The sequence below is a fragment of the Symsagittifera roscoffensis genome, chromosome 4 (genome assembly GCF_963678635.1).
Source record: "Symsagittifera roscoffensis chromosome 4, txSymRosc1.1, whole genome shotgun sequence".
NCBI lineage: Eukaryota > Metazoa > Xenacoelomorpha > Acoela > Convolutidae > Symsagittifera > Symsagittifera roscoffensis.
In genome coordinates, this window is record NC_087065.1 from 27829295 (window position 1) to 27848175 (window position 18881).

At 46.4% G+C, this 18881-nt stretch overlaps 1 protein-coding gene across 1 annotated transcript; it reads right to left on the reverse strand.

Moving 5' to 3' along the window:
* Position 1: 1 nt before the first annotated feature.
* On the reverse strand, positions 2 to 1634 carry LOC134844035 (inositol polyphosphate-5-phosphatase A-like). The gene has a single exon (XM_063860489.1). The coding sequence runs from the start codon at positions 1616 to 1618 to the stop codon at positions 395 to 397; it is 1224 nt and encodes a 407-aa protein (XP_063716559.1). The 5' UTR covers positions 1619 to 1634; the 3' UTR covers positions 2 to 394.
* Between the last annotated feature and the right edge of the window lie 17247 nt (positions 1635 to 18881).

Consider the following 18881-nt stretch of genomic DNA (forward strand, 5'->3'; position numbering starts at 1 on the left):
AATTAAATTAAACTGATCATACTGCATTTAAAATTTTAACTGCAAACTAGCTAACCGAGGGAAATATGATGCTCTACATCTATACAGTTATTTTTTAAACAAAAATAGCTATTACAAATGAACAATTAGATAAACTTGTTCTTCTTAATTAATTTTACTAGCTTCCTTTTGACTCCAGATTTACCGCACTATTTTTTCACACCAAGTAATCCAGGTTCGAAAGTTAACTCAAGGATACAAAAACAACTTAATTCGTCGAAGAACCTGTACATTAATATAGTTTACATATTTTATCATTGAATATAAAAGACACCGAAGCTAAAAGAAACAAAGAAATATGCAACATTTAACAAACTTTCTGAGATATTACATTAGGGCCAACGGTTTGAATTAATCAATATGAATTGACATTGAGCTCAAATAAATTGTTTGGATTTTTAGCGATAGGTTCTCGGAAATTGGAAGGAGATAGATTATTTTTTAATTCAGGGCGCAGAGAATAAGCAACATACACAGGTTTGTGGTCTCCCATCGGAAAATCAGAGCCAAGTATTTTATACGCTACTGGCTCCGAATGGTCAATCATACGAGACGCCTCTGGACAAAACAAAACTCTGTCGCACCAGCTAGGACATCTCGAGTTATTGTAAGCCATTGCGCTGTCTTCGCAAATGGGGTAAGTTGGCAGGTAATCAGCCGGCAGCTCTTTTAAAAATGGAAATGCTTTTACTTCTGTATCAAACTGACGAAGGAAATCTTTTTCTTTCAACCAGCCAAACTTTAAATTGAATTTCTTGGCCTCAACTTCCATTACGTTCTCGTTACAATTTTCTCCTTCGGTACTTTCATTATCGATAGAAACTTTGTTGATCGATTTCGATAGAGCATAACGCTTTTCCGATATGAGATAAGATATTAAGGCTTTCGTATCAGTTCTGAAGTTGAAGTCTCCAAATATAAACGAAGGAACTGAAATGTCTAATTTACCGAGAAAGTAGGAAAGCGCGTTGCGTCTGAAGACAGCGTAGTCCGATGGAGAGGATTGAAGAGCCCGTAAGTTTGAATCATCATGAAAGAGATGAATATTAGACAGTTCCATTTTCATGTTACCAAGAGACCACATCGTTCGCATGAAACCCTTCCGTGACAACTTACCCTGCGGAAAATACTGGATGGGAAATTTCTGACGGTCTACAAAATTACACTGCTCCAGGTTAATTGATACTTGCTTAGGGGGTGCCACGGGAACGTATTGGTTTTCGACAAAAGAAAACATTTCAGTTTGCTCTGCAATCGATTGGTGAACAAGGTAGATACTACCCAATGCCGTATAAAGTTCGTCATCTTTATGATCTTGGTCCATGAAAGCTCGGCCAATAGTGTACATAGACAACGCTTTGTGCTCGAAAAAGAACTTGATAATGGTTTCCAAAAGATGCGAATTTCTACCTAGGTCATTAGATTTTCCACCCAGCTCCTGAAGATGCAATGCGAAGAAATCGGGTTTTTCGTATAATAATAAGTCACCAAATTGCTGCTTCCAGTGATGCAGAAGGCTACTTGGTTGCTCAAATAATGAACCAACGTTAGCCGTGACCAGTAAAACTCTCTTAGCCATAATTCAGTGGAGCATTTTCCCTGAAACGATTAAAGAAGCATATTTCAACTTCAAGTAAGAATGTTATTTAGCGAGAATTCGTTTCATAAGTTAGGCGTGGTAACATTATTATGAAAAAAAAGGTAAATTATAAAAGAGGCCCTTCTGTTTAGGTACGGTAGTGCACGAGCTGGATAGGGCCCATACCAGCATTATATAAATACGTCAATATAAATACGACAACTGCAATTTTGCTGCCACCACCACTCCTTAGATTGGTCCTGAAAAGAAAACTCACTTGGAAACTTGTATTAGATTATTTAAAACATTTTAATAAATTTAATAGCAGTTTCCTGAGAATTAAATTTCTGAGAAAATGTCTCGATAACGACATTATACCAGACTTTTTACGGTTTCGCTTGCCCGATAACGGTGTTTTTTTCGGATCAAGCGGTGCACAGCTTTTAACTGAGACTCTTGAGATCTGAGATAAGCCAGGCAAATGCGGATAGGGCCAAGGCATCGGGTACCCTAGTAAAAGCAAGAGAGGTAGTGAGAAGGGGTATAAATGAGAAGTGGTGGCCTTCGGTATGTGCCAGTCGGTCATATCTGGAAGTTTGACCTTGAGGAGCACGAAAATACGTGGTTTTGGAATGAAGTTTTGTTTTTCAAAAATTCGAATGGAGCCTGTCATGCTCAGTTTTCTCGCGACAACTGAAAACATAAAATAAGAAATCAGAACGACCGAATTAACAATTGCGGGAAGTTGTCAAACATATACAGTGGGAAATTGCTATTCGCAATTTCCATCGTAGAAAACTAGAGTAGAGCTGTCCTATCTGATACAGGAGACAAAACAAATACGAGAGCAGAGCTAAAATCAACTGGACCAGTGTGAACCTTCAACGGAAAGGCGGACAAGTGAAGTCTCCCAATGGTCCAGATCCAAAACTATATTCTTGAGTTAAAACTTATTTCCCTTGATTGGAACTCATCGTTAGAAAACTTCTTAAGTTATATTTGATTACATTTATGCCAGAGTCATTAATTAGTTTAATTACTCTGTTTCTCAAGCGTAATGCTATGTTAGTACCTAATTTAATTTTCTCGAGTGTGTTTTATGACTGTTATGTTGAGATAAGGCGAGTTTTAGGTTGATCCATCTGAAATGGATCAAAGTTCCACCGTCTAATAAAAAGTAACTTAACGGATTGTTCCGACCCTGTTTTTAACGGCGTTTGTGTATTTTGGGTATCTCGAGACCTAAATATGGGGACGTTCTTGTTTTCTAGAGTGGGGGAATATTTTAGTAGTGGCGTTTAAGCTGTAACGGGTTCTAGTCTCATGTCGCAAGCGAACCGAATTGGCTCCGACCGTTTTTGAGGTAGAAAAACACAAGAGATAGTGTCCCTGACTCTTGAGCCAATGGTTATAGGGCCTATTTTTCTTAAGCCTCATATGTGACCGAAGTAGGCGACTGTTACATAGTGTTTTTATTGCGCTCATGGGTGTTTTTACGACATCATGACTACGGAGTCGAACCCACTTGACACAGCTCCGGGCTGCATGCCCATTCTAGAGTACCGGTGGTACGGTTCAGCGGAAACGTGTAAACCTTCCAGTTGAACCGTGATAGCTTTTTAAGAAAACTTGAGAAAACTTCCTGGTACGCTCTCGAAACGAGGCTTAGCTAACCAAGTAAGGGGTGGTTACTAGGGGGACAAAAAACAAGAAAAAAGTATAGAAATAGGAACAAAAACCATAAAACAAAAATGACAGTGACTTTGATACCAGATTAGTTGGATCAAACCTTTATAATAATTAAATAGTATACCCATACTGTTTTATAAGACCGATCGTTTCGATCAATCTAGCAATCTAAACCAGTAACTTCAAAAAGGTGCCCAAGTGGGGGGCGTTTTTAAGGGTTTTCAGATAGCTTGCAACCTAGCCGGACCTCTAGGAGACTTGACTGGAAGAGGTGACCAGCCGAGTGGGAGAGTGGTTCACAAGAACAGAACCGGACCACTAGGAAACTTGACTGGAAGAGGTGACCAGCCAAGTGGGAAGGTGGTGCTGGTGTCAGGTGCAGTGCACGTCAAGGGGACAACCAGCACGGGATCACTACAACAAGAAGAGGACGCACGGGGGTGTTCTCAATTCTTTTGGGACAAAAGAGAGAAAGCTTGGGACAGCAAGAAGAAGTGGAGTGACGGTACTAAAGGGTCTTGATACAGGTAGGATTAATTGAATCAAAAGCACTAGGACTAGTTAGAACACGATAGTGTTACGATCACGAATTAGTAGACTTTTAACAAAATCTTAGAAGGAACAGTAAAGTAGTTTTTCTTTTTATTAGCAAAACTTTTTTTTGTTTATTTAATATTTTCTTTTAGAGTAGGATTTTGTAAATACCAATATTGTAAATAGAATCAATTGTAAATGGAAATCATGAGACGGAGCAGGGTACCGGTGGCTGAAAAAAGATCTACAGAATCAAGGACAAAAAATAACTCGTCGCTACGTAAAACGGCATCCATGGGCCCAAAAGTAACCAGGAAGAACTTTTCAGTTAGCATGGTCAACACGAGGAGTAATACGGAGAACAAAACAAAAGAGGGCATGGAAGGGAAACAAGCAGAACCCGCCATCGAGGTTGACCTAGAGACACCGGACCAGAGTGTGGATGAGGTGGAGAAGAAGACGACGGAGTCAACACCGATGCCAAATGCAGAAGAACCAAATCCAAAGTCCATGGAGTTCTCGTCGATAGACACTGTGGAAGACACAACGGGCAACACGCCAGAAACGGTAAAGGACGAGTCTCAAGCAAAAAGAACGTCATTCACTGAAAGGTTGGCAATGATGGTCGGGATGAAACCAAGAGACATAGTGACGGAGGAACCAAAGACCGAGAAAGGCAAAACATTCGGAACAGTTTCCACGAAAATGACACACACCGACCAAAACGAAGACCAGATGAGACCGGGAACAGCAGCCAACAACAGGGCAACAACTGACCATGAAACAACTACTCTTGAGCTAGGCGATTCGATGGCAAAGCTAGATCAGATTGACAAGAGACTAAAGCACAGCGAGGAGGATAGAGATGTGATAAAGAAAGAATTAAGATACAACAAACATGAGTACCTGGACAGCTATTTCAATCTAGCGAAAGCAACAGAGGAAAAACTTCAGCAGATGTCGGACAAGGTAGATACCACTGATGGAGAACGAAACAAAAACATCAAGAAAGACATGCAAGAAATGAAGCAACGATATGACGCAGTGAATAGCCAGTTGGGGAGTTTGGAAACGAGAATGGATACGATGAGTAGGGACCAGGCTGAAAGTTCATGTGCGATACAGGCAAAATTAGACGCAATCTTGAGGAACTCAACGTCACAGGACAGGCCAGCAGCGGAGCGAACGCAAGGCAACAGAGTCGACTTCGTGGAACCACAACGGAGCAAACGGCAGTCAACACCGTTACCATTACCCCGGGATGCCGCGAGTGCAGCACCGGGGGGGGGCAAAGCGATTATGAAAAGTGGAACAGCAAACACAACGGGTGGTCCAGGGGACTCAACGACTCACAACAACGTGGGACCGGATGTCATGACATGGGCAAGCACCTGGGAAATGATGAACAGAACACTAGAAGCCTTTGCCACAAGGAACACCGACTCGAGTGACAGAGGAAGCAACAAATCCACGAAAACTTTCAAAAAACCGAAAGAATTCAAGGATGATTCAGATGGATGCATTGACACTTGGGTAGAAGTCATGAGGTTGCACTTGGAACAAGACAACTTGAACGATGAGAGGCAAGCATGCACAGCGATTTTCAGCAACTTGGAAGGCACGGCATTGAAATGCGTGGTGGCGAAGAAAGAAGAAGAACGCGACACTGCGGATAAAATCTTCGAGATATTGTTAAATCGATTCGGGTCAGGCATGAAGGGTCATCAAGCGATGATGCGATTTGAAAAGAGAAGGCAAAGGGACGATGAATCGATAGACAGGTTCCTAGATGATCTTGAGAGCTTCAGACGAAGGAGTGACCCGGAAGAGTCCACCAATAGAAGGAACTTTAGCATCGCCTCAAAGTTCATTGATGGGGTAAAGAGTGATGACTTGAGAACAATGTTAGCAACATACTATACATTGTCAAAAGACAGTGCACCGACTCCAGAAGAGATGAGACAGAAGTCAAGAGAGTACATGCTAATGAAACCCAAAAAATACTCGTATTCAGATAACAGGAATACGCAAGGGGGGAATCAACCACAAAGGTCGTCATGGTACAAGCCCAGAGATGACATGGACAAACGTAGATCATGTGCAAACTGCGGGTCAGCTGATCATCACGTGGCGGATTGCACAACATACAAGCAGGGCATGAAGAGTTGGGGATATGCACCTGATGAGGAAGATATGAGCCAGATGGAGGAACACGAATTCTATAGCGGCTTGATCATCAAAATAGGTGCAAGATGCTTCTTCTGCAACCAAGAGGGGCACTTCAGGATGGACTGTCCGTTGTTCTGGGAGGCAGTCAAGAACCAGAGTCACCCCAAACACAAGTTGGCGTTAGCAGCGGTGCAGAACCAGAGAAATAGACAAGGTGATTTTGAAACGAAAAACTTAGAAACACCAAGTGCGGAACTGCCAACGAAAACAGTGAAAGCTGTAACGCAAGTTAATAGTGCAATAGAAGCCACGGCCAGGAACGCCCTAGAGATAAATTATGAGAAAGCGGCGGCGGAAGCTATCAATAAAGTGAAACAGGACCTGGCGGCGAAAGAAATAGAACAACGACTAAAGCAAGAGATCGAAAGACAAAAAATGAACGAGGCAATAGGTTGCTCGCAGTCAATACCAGAGGCTGTAGTGGGGTCGACAAAAAGTCGAAACTGCAACACTGTAAAACTGGTGACGGGGAAGCCATTCGGCATAACGAAGATTGGAGCCAGAATAATGTCAATAATCACCGTGGGCGGCCATGAGGTAACGAGAAACTTGAGCGAACCCAGCGACCAGACAATAATGCACATTGATGTGTACGCAGATTACTTGAATGGTATAAGCCCACAAACGACTTCTAGAGCATTGAGGGCACTACTCACAAGACGGGGTAGCAGGTCAGTCCGAGTTGATAACAGGTACACAGAAGCTTATGGTCCGCATGAGGTGATGCTAAATATAGATGGGATCAACATCTACACAAAAACAATGATAACATGTGATGAAAATCTAGTGGCAGATCTACGTAGGAAAAGAAGCGTTGAAAGTGAGATCGATTGGACACTGCGCCATGCTTGAGGAAGATGCAATGCACGTCGGGACAGAGGCAGATGTATCAGCACTTGTGCTCGACATAAGTGGCAAGAAGTTTCGGTTACGTGGGTTACTTGATACGGGAGCGGTCTTGAGCGTTATACCAATCGAAACTTGGGAACGAATGGGCTTCAACAAAAATGATTTGATAGACTCGAGAATACGGTTGTCAGCTGCAAACAAAGGGGCGCTGCGGGTGCTGGGCAGAACGCCAATAATAGCCCTAAATCTGAGGGAACGCAACCTGTGGATGAGCTTTCTTGTGGTAGAAAACCTAGCTGAGTCTGACCAATTCATTTTAGGCAGAGACTTCATCAGGAACTTCGATGTAACGATTGATCTAAACAACGCAATGTTCAGGATACGGAACCCGGATAAGAGGTACGCAATTAAACCGGTAAATTTAATAATGGCGAATGAGAACAAAGCACCGGTATTCTTGAGTAGGAGGGTGAGGCTAAAGGCGAACGAAGCGGCGATCGTAAGCTTGCGAACGAAGAAATTACAATGAACTAAGTGACAACAAGCAGGTATGCATAGTCCAAAATCCAAATAGTCAAAGTGCTGCTGTTTTAGGAAGATCCTTCTCAATAAAGAAGAGCGGTCTCTGTGTCAGTATCTTGTTGAATACTCTTGACATACCAATCACGATACAGAGCGGGAGGAAGCTGGGATATGCTTTACCCGTAAAAACTCGATATGAAGTGACTGAAAACCAAAAACAAAATGAAGTTGTTAATTGTCCCAATCATAGGGACAAAATTTGTATCTTGAGACGATTGAAGAAAATAAAAGGTTCATCAGGTCTTGTGAAATCACTTAAGTCAGAGACAGACGATGGGCTATCGAGCTGTTCGAATTTTCCGGAACGGCCCACACTAGATAAAATGCAGAGTGATAAACCGGTCCTACCGGAAATTGAACATTTAAGAGGCAAGATAACGGACGAACATCTCGAAGCCATCAAGGACGTATTAGAACGGAACAAGGAAGTTTTTTCGAGACATAAGGCAGACATCGGGTGTTGTAATTTTGTTGAGCATGAAATAGAACTTGAGGAGAATGCGGTACCGCACAGGGAGGGGGCGAGGCGCTTGACCACACACAAATCGGATGCGTGTAGAAAAGAGATCGAAACGCTACTAGAGTATGATATGATAGAACCATCCAAATCAACGTGGGCGTGTGGAGTAGTGATGGCCAAAAAGAAAGGCGACCAATTGAGGTTTTGTTGTGACTTTCGATACCTGAACTCCGTCACGGCGAAGGATGCCTATCCCATACCTAGGATTGATGAGAGCCTCTCGGAGTGAGGTGATGCAAAGTTCTTTACGACTCTTGATTTAGGTTCGGCCTTCCGGCAAGTACCGCTCAGGAAGCAGGACAGGGACAAGACAGGGTTCGCCTGCGAGTTGGGTCTGTTTCAATGGAAACGGATGCCGTTTGGTCTTTGCAATGCCACCGCCACATTTCGACGGTTGATAGCACACGCGCTGATAGGTGTAACGAAGAAGTACGGCAATCTGGTAATGTGCTATGTGGATGACGTGGTAATAGCGACTCCCACACTAGAAGACCACATTGAGAGACTTGACGAGGTGTTTGCGTGTATGAAGAGGTCGGGGCTAAAGTGTAAACCGTCAAAGTGCGAGATACTCAAGAATTCATTAAAATACTTGGGCAGAATGGTGGACAGGCATGGTATCAGACCGGATCCAGATGCAGTGGAAGCTGTTCTAACTTGGAAATCGCCAAAAATGGAACATCAGTTGATGAGCTTCCTGGGTTTTGCGAACTACTACAGGGAATTCATCAAGGGATATGCGGACAAGGTATACCCTATGCAGCAGTTAATGAGACACAAAGGCAAGAAGTTCACGTGGAACAACGCAGCAGAAGAGTCATTTCAGAGAATAAAGAAAGAATTGTGCGAAGCACCAGTACTAGGGATGCCAACAGAGAAAGGGATGTACGTGCTGGACACGGATGCGTCGGTAGTGGCGATTTCTGGAATTCTCCATCAGGAACAAGAATGGAACGGGAAAACAGTAGCGTACGGGAGCAAAGTCTTAAGTGACACGGAAATGAAGTACGGGGCACCGAAAGCAGAGATGTTCGCGGTGGTTACCTTTGTCGAGAAATATAGAGCATACCTAGACAGCGAGCCATTCAAGCTGCGAGTCGACAACAGGGCACTAAGCTGGCTGAAGACGTACTCAATGGACCAAAGTTGGGAGGTGGATAGTTCGCCTGGTTGGGTACAACATGATAATTGAGCATAGAACACGAGACAAACATCAAAAAGCTGACAGCTTCAGTAAGAAGACGGAGTTCTACGAAAGACAAGAACAGAGGGAGGCAGATAGACCCGAAATCAAGGATGGCTTCTCTTTCATGGATAAGGAAACGTACGACAGTCTTCCACTCACGAGATGGCTAGACAAATCAGGCAAACCAATAGAAGATCACCCCGAATTACCAAAAGAACCTCCGGAGAAAACAATCTTGAAGAAGAACCGAGGGATGCCGATAGGGATAATACTCATGTCAAAGATTGTGAGGGAGACGCTCAAGGCAAAAGGCTATGATCTTAACCAGGTAGAAACGGGAGATGCACAAATAGATGATGACTTAATGAGGTTACTCGAGAAACTAGCAGATGACAAATCCGTGATCCAAGAAAAGGGTAAGGAGGAACCGGAGGTCACAATACTGCGAAGGAGCGAGATAATTAGTGATTTCCCATCGAAGGTGACTGACCCTGATGGGAAAGAAGTCGTGCAGTCACTGGCTGAAAAACTCCCTGACGACATACTTGAACAGACTTGGGTTAGGAAAAAGAAAGTGGCGTTCAAAGAAGAAGCTGAATACCTGGGACTAGGTCAAGATTCCGGGGAGTGGTCCACGTCCAAGGAGGAAGAGGACACTGAAGAAGGAAATTTGTCCGGGGAGTGTGAACTATGGGATGAGGACTCGAATGAGAGCAGCGAAAATCAGGATAGTCTATGCATGATATTGGCGGAAGAGAAGATTAGACACCGCGACAGGGAATTACAAACAGATCCATCCTCAGGAACGTACAATTTGGACGTACAAGAAGTACGAGGAGGTGAAGAACTTGAAAGAATTGCAGTTTCGAGCAAACCATTCAGGGAACTCTCATGCAACTCAAATGTCAGAACGAATCTGGTACCGGAAGATGCTAAGAAGATCGTGAAGAGGATAATATGCGTGAAGCTGAATGATGACATCCACAACCCTGGGGAAATGAATGGACAGATCATGGCACTAAAGGAACATGTCAAGGCGAGATATAGGCTGCCGGACCTGATAAGAGCCCAAAAGAATGGCAAGATGACAAGTAACCTCTCCAAATGGATCCGGACGGTGTCCAAGGAGAAAGGGGAACTCGAGGAAGACAGCTGCAAGATCTTGAGCCAGTTCTACAAAGAGAAGAAAGATTTACTCTATCACACAGCTGACGGGGTGGTAGCGTGCAAGAGAAAAGATGAGGAGAAGATATTACATAAGCACAACCTCATCATATTACCACAATTGTATCAGACAGAGGTGTTATTCAGATCGCACGATCAGATGGGACACCAAGGGATAGACAAGGTGCAACAAAGAATACTTCACAGGTTTGATTGGCCAGGATTGAGGAAAGCTTGCGAGAGATGGGTGAATGCATGCCTGGGCATGCCTACAAGTAAAAGACCCGAGGAAGATGAAATTCCCACTCAAGTCGGTTGAAAGCTCAGAATTTAATGAAGTGGTGCAGATAGACCATCAAAAGATATGCATGACGGATTCGGGGTATAACCAGATACTGGTTATAATAGACTTCTTCACAAAGTTGGCAGAAGCGGTGCCGTGTCAAACAGCCTCGGCAGAGGAGACTTGTGACCACCTGATAACTCATTGGATATCAAGGTGTGGTTGTCCAATGACTTTTCAGTCAGACAACGGCAAGGCCTTTGTGGGGGATTTGACCAAAGAATTAATGAAGAGGTCACACATTGCTCAAGCACACTCAACGACTTACCATCCTCAGACCAACGCGCTGGTAGAGAGACAGAATAGAACGTTGGTGAACATGCTGAGGGTATACTGCTCAAGATACATGACAGACTGGGATAAATATCTGCCGCAAGTCGTAGGGGCGTACAACAGTACGCAACACTCAACAACGGGTATCAGTCCTTTCATGATGTTGACCGGCAGGAAGAGAGCAATGCCCTGGACATTCTTTTACCCAGAATACGAAGGGAAGAGGACGTCGCCTCAAGCTTACGTGAAAGAAGCGATCAGGAGACAGCAGGAACTGAACGAGCTATGCAGGAGGAACACTGCGCAAGCACAAATGAGACAGCGCAAGAAATATGATGAAAAGATATTACAGGCGAAGCCATATGAGGTGGGCCAGTACGTGTGGGTTTTCCAGAATGTCATACCGCCCAAAGGGACAAAGAAACTACTCAAGAAATGGAGAGGACCATTCATGATAACAGAAGTACATCAACAAGGACGGTTCTTCCGCTTGAGTACTGGGCGAGCAGCACATTATGAAAATCTGAAGCCTCATGTTCCATCCCCAGAGGACTGGTGTATACCAAAGGACATGGAGGGACTTGAGTACCTACTGGTGGAGCCAGCATGTGAAGTGAACGAAAGAGGCACCAGAGAGAAAAATGGTGGCAATAAGAACTTGAGCTTGGATGACAATGAAGAAATAGAAGCGGACTCTGAAACGGAATCTTTTGTGGAAGAAGACTGGAACGATCCGGAGCAAGGTGAGGTGCCGAAGTGGACAGAACCAGACTTATCAATATCAGCGGGGACAAGGAGTGGCAATCGCAAATGGACAGGCATGAGGTACAACAGGTACGGAGACGATTTCCTGATTGATAAGATACAGCCCGATGACCTAAGCAAAGAGCTACTAAGTGTGGGCGAACTAGCAGGTGATGACGAATGGCAAATCATCAATGATAATGAACACTACCCACAGGAAGACCACTTGACACCAGAGCGGGAGACGGATTTGGAACAGAGCGAGATAGAGAGGAGGGAGAATACGAACTTGAGGATACTAGAATGGATGCGCGATGTCAAGAACGGAGGCGACAAAGGACAATGCATACCACAAGTGGACGTATCAGCGGGAAAGTACATGAAAACGGAAAATTCCCTCTTCGGCTGGACAGCAACAGACAGGCCGCTAGAGATTCCACCAGACCATATGAACCCAGCACCATCGACGGGGACGTCGATAAATATTTTTGTCCCGGGAGTGGGGGTAGGACTTACCCACACCGAAAATTTGATGATAAAGAAACTCAGGGAAGTGAGAGAAACGAGCGGACTGGAATTGGATGGGGAGGAGGCTGAGCCTACCATAGGGCGGAATTTCAAAACGAAATTTGAAATACCAAACGAATACTCGGAAAACATCCTGATAACGGATAGCGACTTCATTCTGTCAGACAGAACTCGCGCAATCTGTATCACGGCGGACATGAGTTTCAAATCAAGACTGGAGGCCGACTTCAAGAGAGAGTACCAGAACGTGGAGTTTCTGTTTAGACAGAGACCGGGACTGGGAGGAATGGCTGCGCTTGCACCATCAATAGCACAAGTCCCGGGCAAATACCTGTGCTTCCTAGTGACGAGGGTCAATGACAGGAACACGATCGATCCTGAACACGTGATGTTGGCACTAACAAGACTACGAGACTTCATGATTGAAAGAAGGATAACGGAGGTTTCAATGCCGGTCTATGACCCAAACAGGGGCAAGTTGAGCCCAAGGGAATTACACGCTATCCTACATGTGGTCTTCGCGGAAACGGAGATAATGGTACATCTGCACAAGAAATAGTACTTGAGCATTGCCTGAGTCGGGTACATGGGGGTCTCGAGTTGGGTACGAGGGGATCTCAAGTTAGGTATTGGGGCACGACACAGGTAAAAGGATCTTAAAACGCGATTGGCATGACAATTAAATTTTAAATGATTGATGGTGCTAAAACATAAAATGAATCTGCATGCTTTTAGAAAACTTCCAATTGAACTATTTTAGTAGAACGAAAAGGATAAGGTTTTAACTATAGTGGCAAGGGGGTTTTAGGTTAGGAACATAGCATGTTAGTCTAAAGATCAAGTGTTATTTTCAGATTGATTTGGTGAAGTCAAAATTGACTACCCAACTACACTCAATTGAAAGAAAAGAAGTTCTTGAACGAACACACAATTTGATCAACGCTTCATTAAGTTAATTCTCAAGTACTCAAGTTGGTACGCCAATACTCAAGTTAGTAAGGTAGTTCTCAAGTTGCTAAGGTAGTTCTCAAGTTGCTAAGGTAGTTCTCAAGTTGCTAGGTAATTCACAAGTTGGGTAATACTCAAGATCATCTAGAAATTATAGAAATGGCAGATCGATTCTGGAAGTCCATGCCGTCGGCTCTGAAAAGGCCCACACTAGATGAGCTGTACAGACGCCTGAGGGATCTGGATTACACCCAAGTGGACGAGAGAATGGCGGTGATGTTGAACGCCATCCTCCAATTGGAAGAACAAGGCGAATGCCGGGAGTCTGCAACAGAAGCGGTTCTAATGGTCGGCTACACCACTGATGGAATATCCAACCAAGAGAAAACCAGATGGCTGTCCTGGAATGTGGATGGAGGAGTAAGGGGATTCGACTTGGCAAGGAACCCTGGCTTGGGCAACAACACCGAGTATGGCGCAGGAGAATTCCCACTACCAATCAGACCATCAGCAAGATCTACGGGCCAGAGCACGAGTAAGATGCCATCGATGACGCGAGCGCAACAAACGGGAGAAGCGTATCCGGATCTCAGTACTCTGAAGAGAGAACTTGAGAGGACTCAGCGGGAGAGGAACAAAGCGAACCTCGACCGGGATCAAGCGAAGCTGGAGACTGATCAGGCAAATCTGGAGAGAGATCAAGCGGTCGTCGAGAAGGACCAAGCGCGGAGGGAACTTGATATGCTGAATGCCGAGCATCTACAAGAACAAAGGGTGCGAGAGAATGCCGCGAATTTTGAACAGCTGAAGTCGGATTTTGAGAGAATCCAGCAACGGCAACCTGAGCTCGATATGCAGAAGGGAGCCAGGCCCAAGGAGCAAATGGCTACCGGCTCAAGGCCAGAGTCGCGTATGGAGGTGGACGAAGCTCCCAGATCGATGGAACGATTTAACCTTGACCGCGCGGCTCAGGAGCATATGAATGAGGGGTTGGAGGTATGGATACCAACTGAGTCAACGTCCTCCCTGCATGGCCTAGACACAACCGATACGTCCATTGATGGACGTCGCACTGCCTGGGTATACCCCGAGTTCAACCCCGAGCAGCAGTCAGGTGAGCGGCAGCTCGTCACGCCTGAAAGAATTGCACGAGAGGATACAACTAAGGAATCGTGAGAGCCCGGCAAGAGTGGAGTTACCCCTGACGTGGAGGGAGCAACCTATCAGGAGTGTGGTGATCTCAAGCTACAAGAAAAACACGGAAGGCAGATACGACAGGCACAATCGCATGGATTGGAGCACGGCACAGAGAGTCAGGAGGGATTGTTTCCATGACGCGGCTTGGGTGGAATACCTCACGCAGCCACGTGTGCCGGATGGGGCGGTCCACCTGATCGTAGGGGACAGCCTGCTGCGGGTGCTGACCCGGATTCAATCACATTGGCAAACGGGGATCTTGAATTTCGCTGGAGCTGCGACGCCACAGATGTTGGCAACACTTGAGATGCTAGGGATGGCAAGAGTGTACACGGTAACTCTAATGATCGGGACGAATGACATGTCCAGGGGGGGGGGGAGGCCAGGAATGTGACGAGGCTACATGACAAGATGAGCTGCATCCTTGAGGAATTGCGGATTCAAATGGATCCTGCCATTCTTCGGTGTGTACCATTCCTTACAACATGAAGGCGGACCAACACGCGATGGAGATGAACACGAAGGTGCGAAACCTGAACGAAATAATCAGGCAAATACATCAGAGGAGTGTCCTCCACGTTGGATTACTGGACGTAGCCGAGCAGATGGAGCGATCTGTTTTCCCCGACGACGCCTCCTCAGACGGGATTAACTTTGACAGGCCCAGGGGAGTAGAGTGGTTGAATGATGTCTTCCAAAGGCACATAAGCGCGTTGGAGGCAGAGTTGCTAGAGACGGTCCAAGTCACGTTCGGACCACCCCCAAATCCGCCTTTCTTCAACCCAAGAGCTTTATCCAGTCGCCTGGGAACGACGGCCGATTCTAGAGAAAGCTCGAGGAGCAGCCGGACCAGATTACCAGGCGCAGCACCCATGGAGGCCGAGGAGGCGACGTCATCAACACCTCAGAGTTCGGTAATATCCTCGGTGGTGGTGGTGGTGGAGAGCAAGAGGGTGGAGCCTCCCAAGCATCGAACAAGCATTGCCAAAATTAGGTTGGCAACCCCAGCACAGTTGAGGGTGGTGGACAAACTGTTGGACCCAAGGGAAATGGAACTGCCGGACGCCGCTTATGAAGGTACGAGGTTGGCAGACGATTCTAGATACGGGAACCCTGCGGGAACACCCAATTGGCCAAGACCTTGGCAGTTAACGACAGAGCAGATCCAGCCGCTGCGAGGGTGGTCATCATAGCGGGATCAGACTTCGAGGGAACGTCACCCAAGTTGTTCTGGCCGAAAACTTTGATATACTCACTACCGGGAGCGGAGCTGAACCAAATGTTAACCTTGGTGGTAGCAATAAAATCGGAGATGCCTTGCGAGCCCGAGCTATTACTGTTTGCGGGAATGAATGACCACCTGCATGCGACGGGATTTCTTGAGCTGCTCAAGGGTGAGGAACCAGCGCCAAAGAGAGTCTGGGAGGCCATCCAGACGTTGTTTGCAGCGATGAATGAGGTACAGGAGAACGTTACCTCACGATTTGGTTCCAAGACGAGAGTGGTGTTCACGACGTCCCCCGGGTACGCGAGCATGCCTCCCGCTCTGCAATTTGTATTTGCGGTCTTGATCTTGATAACTGAAGGGAATGGGTGGCGCATCCTGATGGCAGCTCCCAATCGAGAGTTGGAACCGACGAACTTGAGGCTTCGCAAGTCAGAACTGGCGGCGGCGTGGGCGGATGTGTCCCACGCGTTGAGGGGCTTCTACGAGTTGGCAGACATCCTCATTGTATTGGACGAGGTCCTCTTGCTGGAGATATCAAACTTCGCCAGGCAACTCAAGCTCAGTCCGGCTATAGGGGATGATCATCCGATAGTAACTCACCTGACGGCGAGCCTGTGGATTCGAGGCATGGAGTTAACTATCACAAGCTCCACCAGTGAGTCTAGAGGACCGAGCAATGAAAGGAAGAACGTAGGCGCAACGGAGAAGCAACTGGAGTCGATGGTGTATCGACTGACACAAGAAAGAGGCAGATGGCTCTTCCTGACACCAAGGTTGGAAAACGCTTCGGAGAAGACGAGGGAGAATGCTCCACCTCTTGTGAAGCAAATCTGGGATTTTCTTGAGGAGCAGCTGGAAGTGGCCGAGAAAAGGGAAATGACGGTGGCCAGGTTCGTCACAGCGGCCAACGAGGTCACAATTGGAGGATTCTGGAGGGATCACGCAAAGGGTGAGCTGAAGACGAGGAGGGATCACGAGATTCTTGAGTTCTTGAGTCCTTGTTGGGGAAAAGAGTTCATGGCTAGAGTGTTTAGTGCAAAAGAGACTATCTTTGGAGCCTTTGTACAAGAAATCCTGAACATGCCCATCAGCCTGTTGTTGGCACTGTACCTGGTTTACCCGAGGTACCTGTTCAATATGGGTCCAGCGTACATGTTCAGTCGGGGTGTGGAAACACTCCGGATTGACGGTTATCTGGCATTGGTGCTCCTGACCCATGGTGAACTGGTGTCGTTTCATCGACTAACGAAATATGGGGAGCCCCTGTCGATCGGAAAAACCCACTCGAGCATTGACACCTATTCATATAAGTGTGCTGCCGGGCTGAAGACGCTGCTAGTACAGTACCTCCTGATGCAGAACCGACACCTGACTGGTGAAGAGAAGAACCCAAAGACGCGAGATGAATGGAGGAAAGTGAATGGGGGCATGCCTCTGTTGACAGACCTGTGCCTTGGCAATGAGATCGGACCCCATGGGGATAATCCGGGGGCTGGAGGAGGTCTTAACATGCATTTACGGACCGGCCGTGACATACGCGTTTCCAGAACCTCTGGTGACAGCTTATCGCTACTCAGTGACCCACTTGAGCCTCATAAGTATACTGGATGGGACGACACTCAATTGGTGTCAGCAGGAGGTGCTGAGGGCACAAATGAGCAACACGGTGCTCTTCGGAAAAGTGAAGGATCCAGAGTTGATGGTATACAGTTTCCGAGGACAACTGCAGTGTAGGATGGGAGGTAAACGCGAAGGCCCCATCGAAACTTACCCCAAGTTCTGGAACCTAAATCCCCTGACGGCGAGTGGACAAGAGGTGTTGAGAATTCCCACATGGAAGAAGAGCTTCGAGTTGGTGAAGAGGGAGCTAGAGGCAATACTGGAGAAGGAAGTCCTACCAACAAGCATTCCAGAGTTCCCAACAGTAAGGAGAATGACCCTGGGAAGGAACAGTTCCCTGGTGGTCCCGTCCCTGTTCGCGAGAGCAGCGGCTGAAGAGCAACAGAGGGAATTCACCGATGGCTGGGATCCCCTATTCATCGGCTTCACCGCAGCAGTTTATTTTCACACTTGCGATATAAAAATAAACTCATGGACGACTCAAGCAAAGAAGATGAGAGGCTCGATGCCCCCGAAATTCGAGGTGCGAGAAGTCTTGAGAACACTTGAGCGGGCGGGTCTGGAGAACATGTTGCCGGTGTGGGATGATGGCAGGATGATCGTGGAGGAAGGACACATTGCACTAAAGGACGAGATGAAGTTTGCCACGAGAAGATACCGGGCACCTTATGGACTGGAGCAAGTGGAGATGAGACAGGAGGAGAAGGAGCTGGATGCAGCAGGCCCATTGTATGTGGCTCTGACGGAATACAAGAAACCGGGTCCAACGACACCATCACCCCTGTCAGTGGGCACCCCTGGGGATAAAAGGAGCGGCCCTGTAGAAGATCGATTCAGGAAGATTCTTGAGAGAAGAAGAGTAGAATCAGGAGAGGAAAACATGGACGAGACCCTCAGCGAGGCAGGAGAGGACATGGAAGTGGGAAACACGCCGGAGCCAAAGCCATCAGAGGAGGAATTCACCACTCAAGAACTGTTGAAGGATCTGAGCGGAGAAATTTGGGCAGACACTGCCACGTCACCTCTGACCTCATCTCCCCGCAAGAATCTAGAGTTACCACTGACGAGCGAGATTCCTAATATGGGAATGATATTCCTGAGCGCAGAAGGAAAGGAGAAGAACACCTTCGAGGGAAACAGGGATGCGTTCCTAGGCACTCTGAATGAGGACGGTTGGCGAGAATTCTTGAGCGATTTCAATCAAGAAGTGAATGGCGAGATCACATTGGATGATTTCAAAGAAGAATTGTGGGACACAGTGGTGAAGTTCGGAGAGCCTGTCCTGATGGGGACGGGTCTGGAGGAGAAAGCTAGAGGAGAATTGCTGAGCAAGATGGTCGAGTTGAGGAAGGCATCGCAGAAGACCAAAGAAGATGAATGTAAAGACAGCTCTACTCTGAAACAAAAAGCTGTCAATAAAATAATTGAAAGTGTAAGCGGGGATAAAGTCGAAACTAGTAATATAATTAAAAGTACTAATATCCTAAAGGCTCGAGCAGGGGGAGGCAAGAGTTGGAAGGGTTGGATGGAGACAAAGAAGTCGAATCAGTGATGATAACGGCAACGCCCCCAAGTAAAGACGTGAGGTCTCGCAAGAGGAAGAGAGAGGCGGAGGGATTGGGTAGTCCT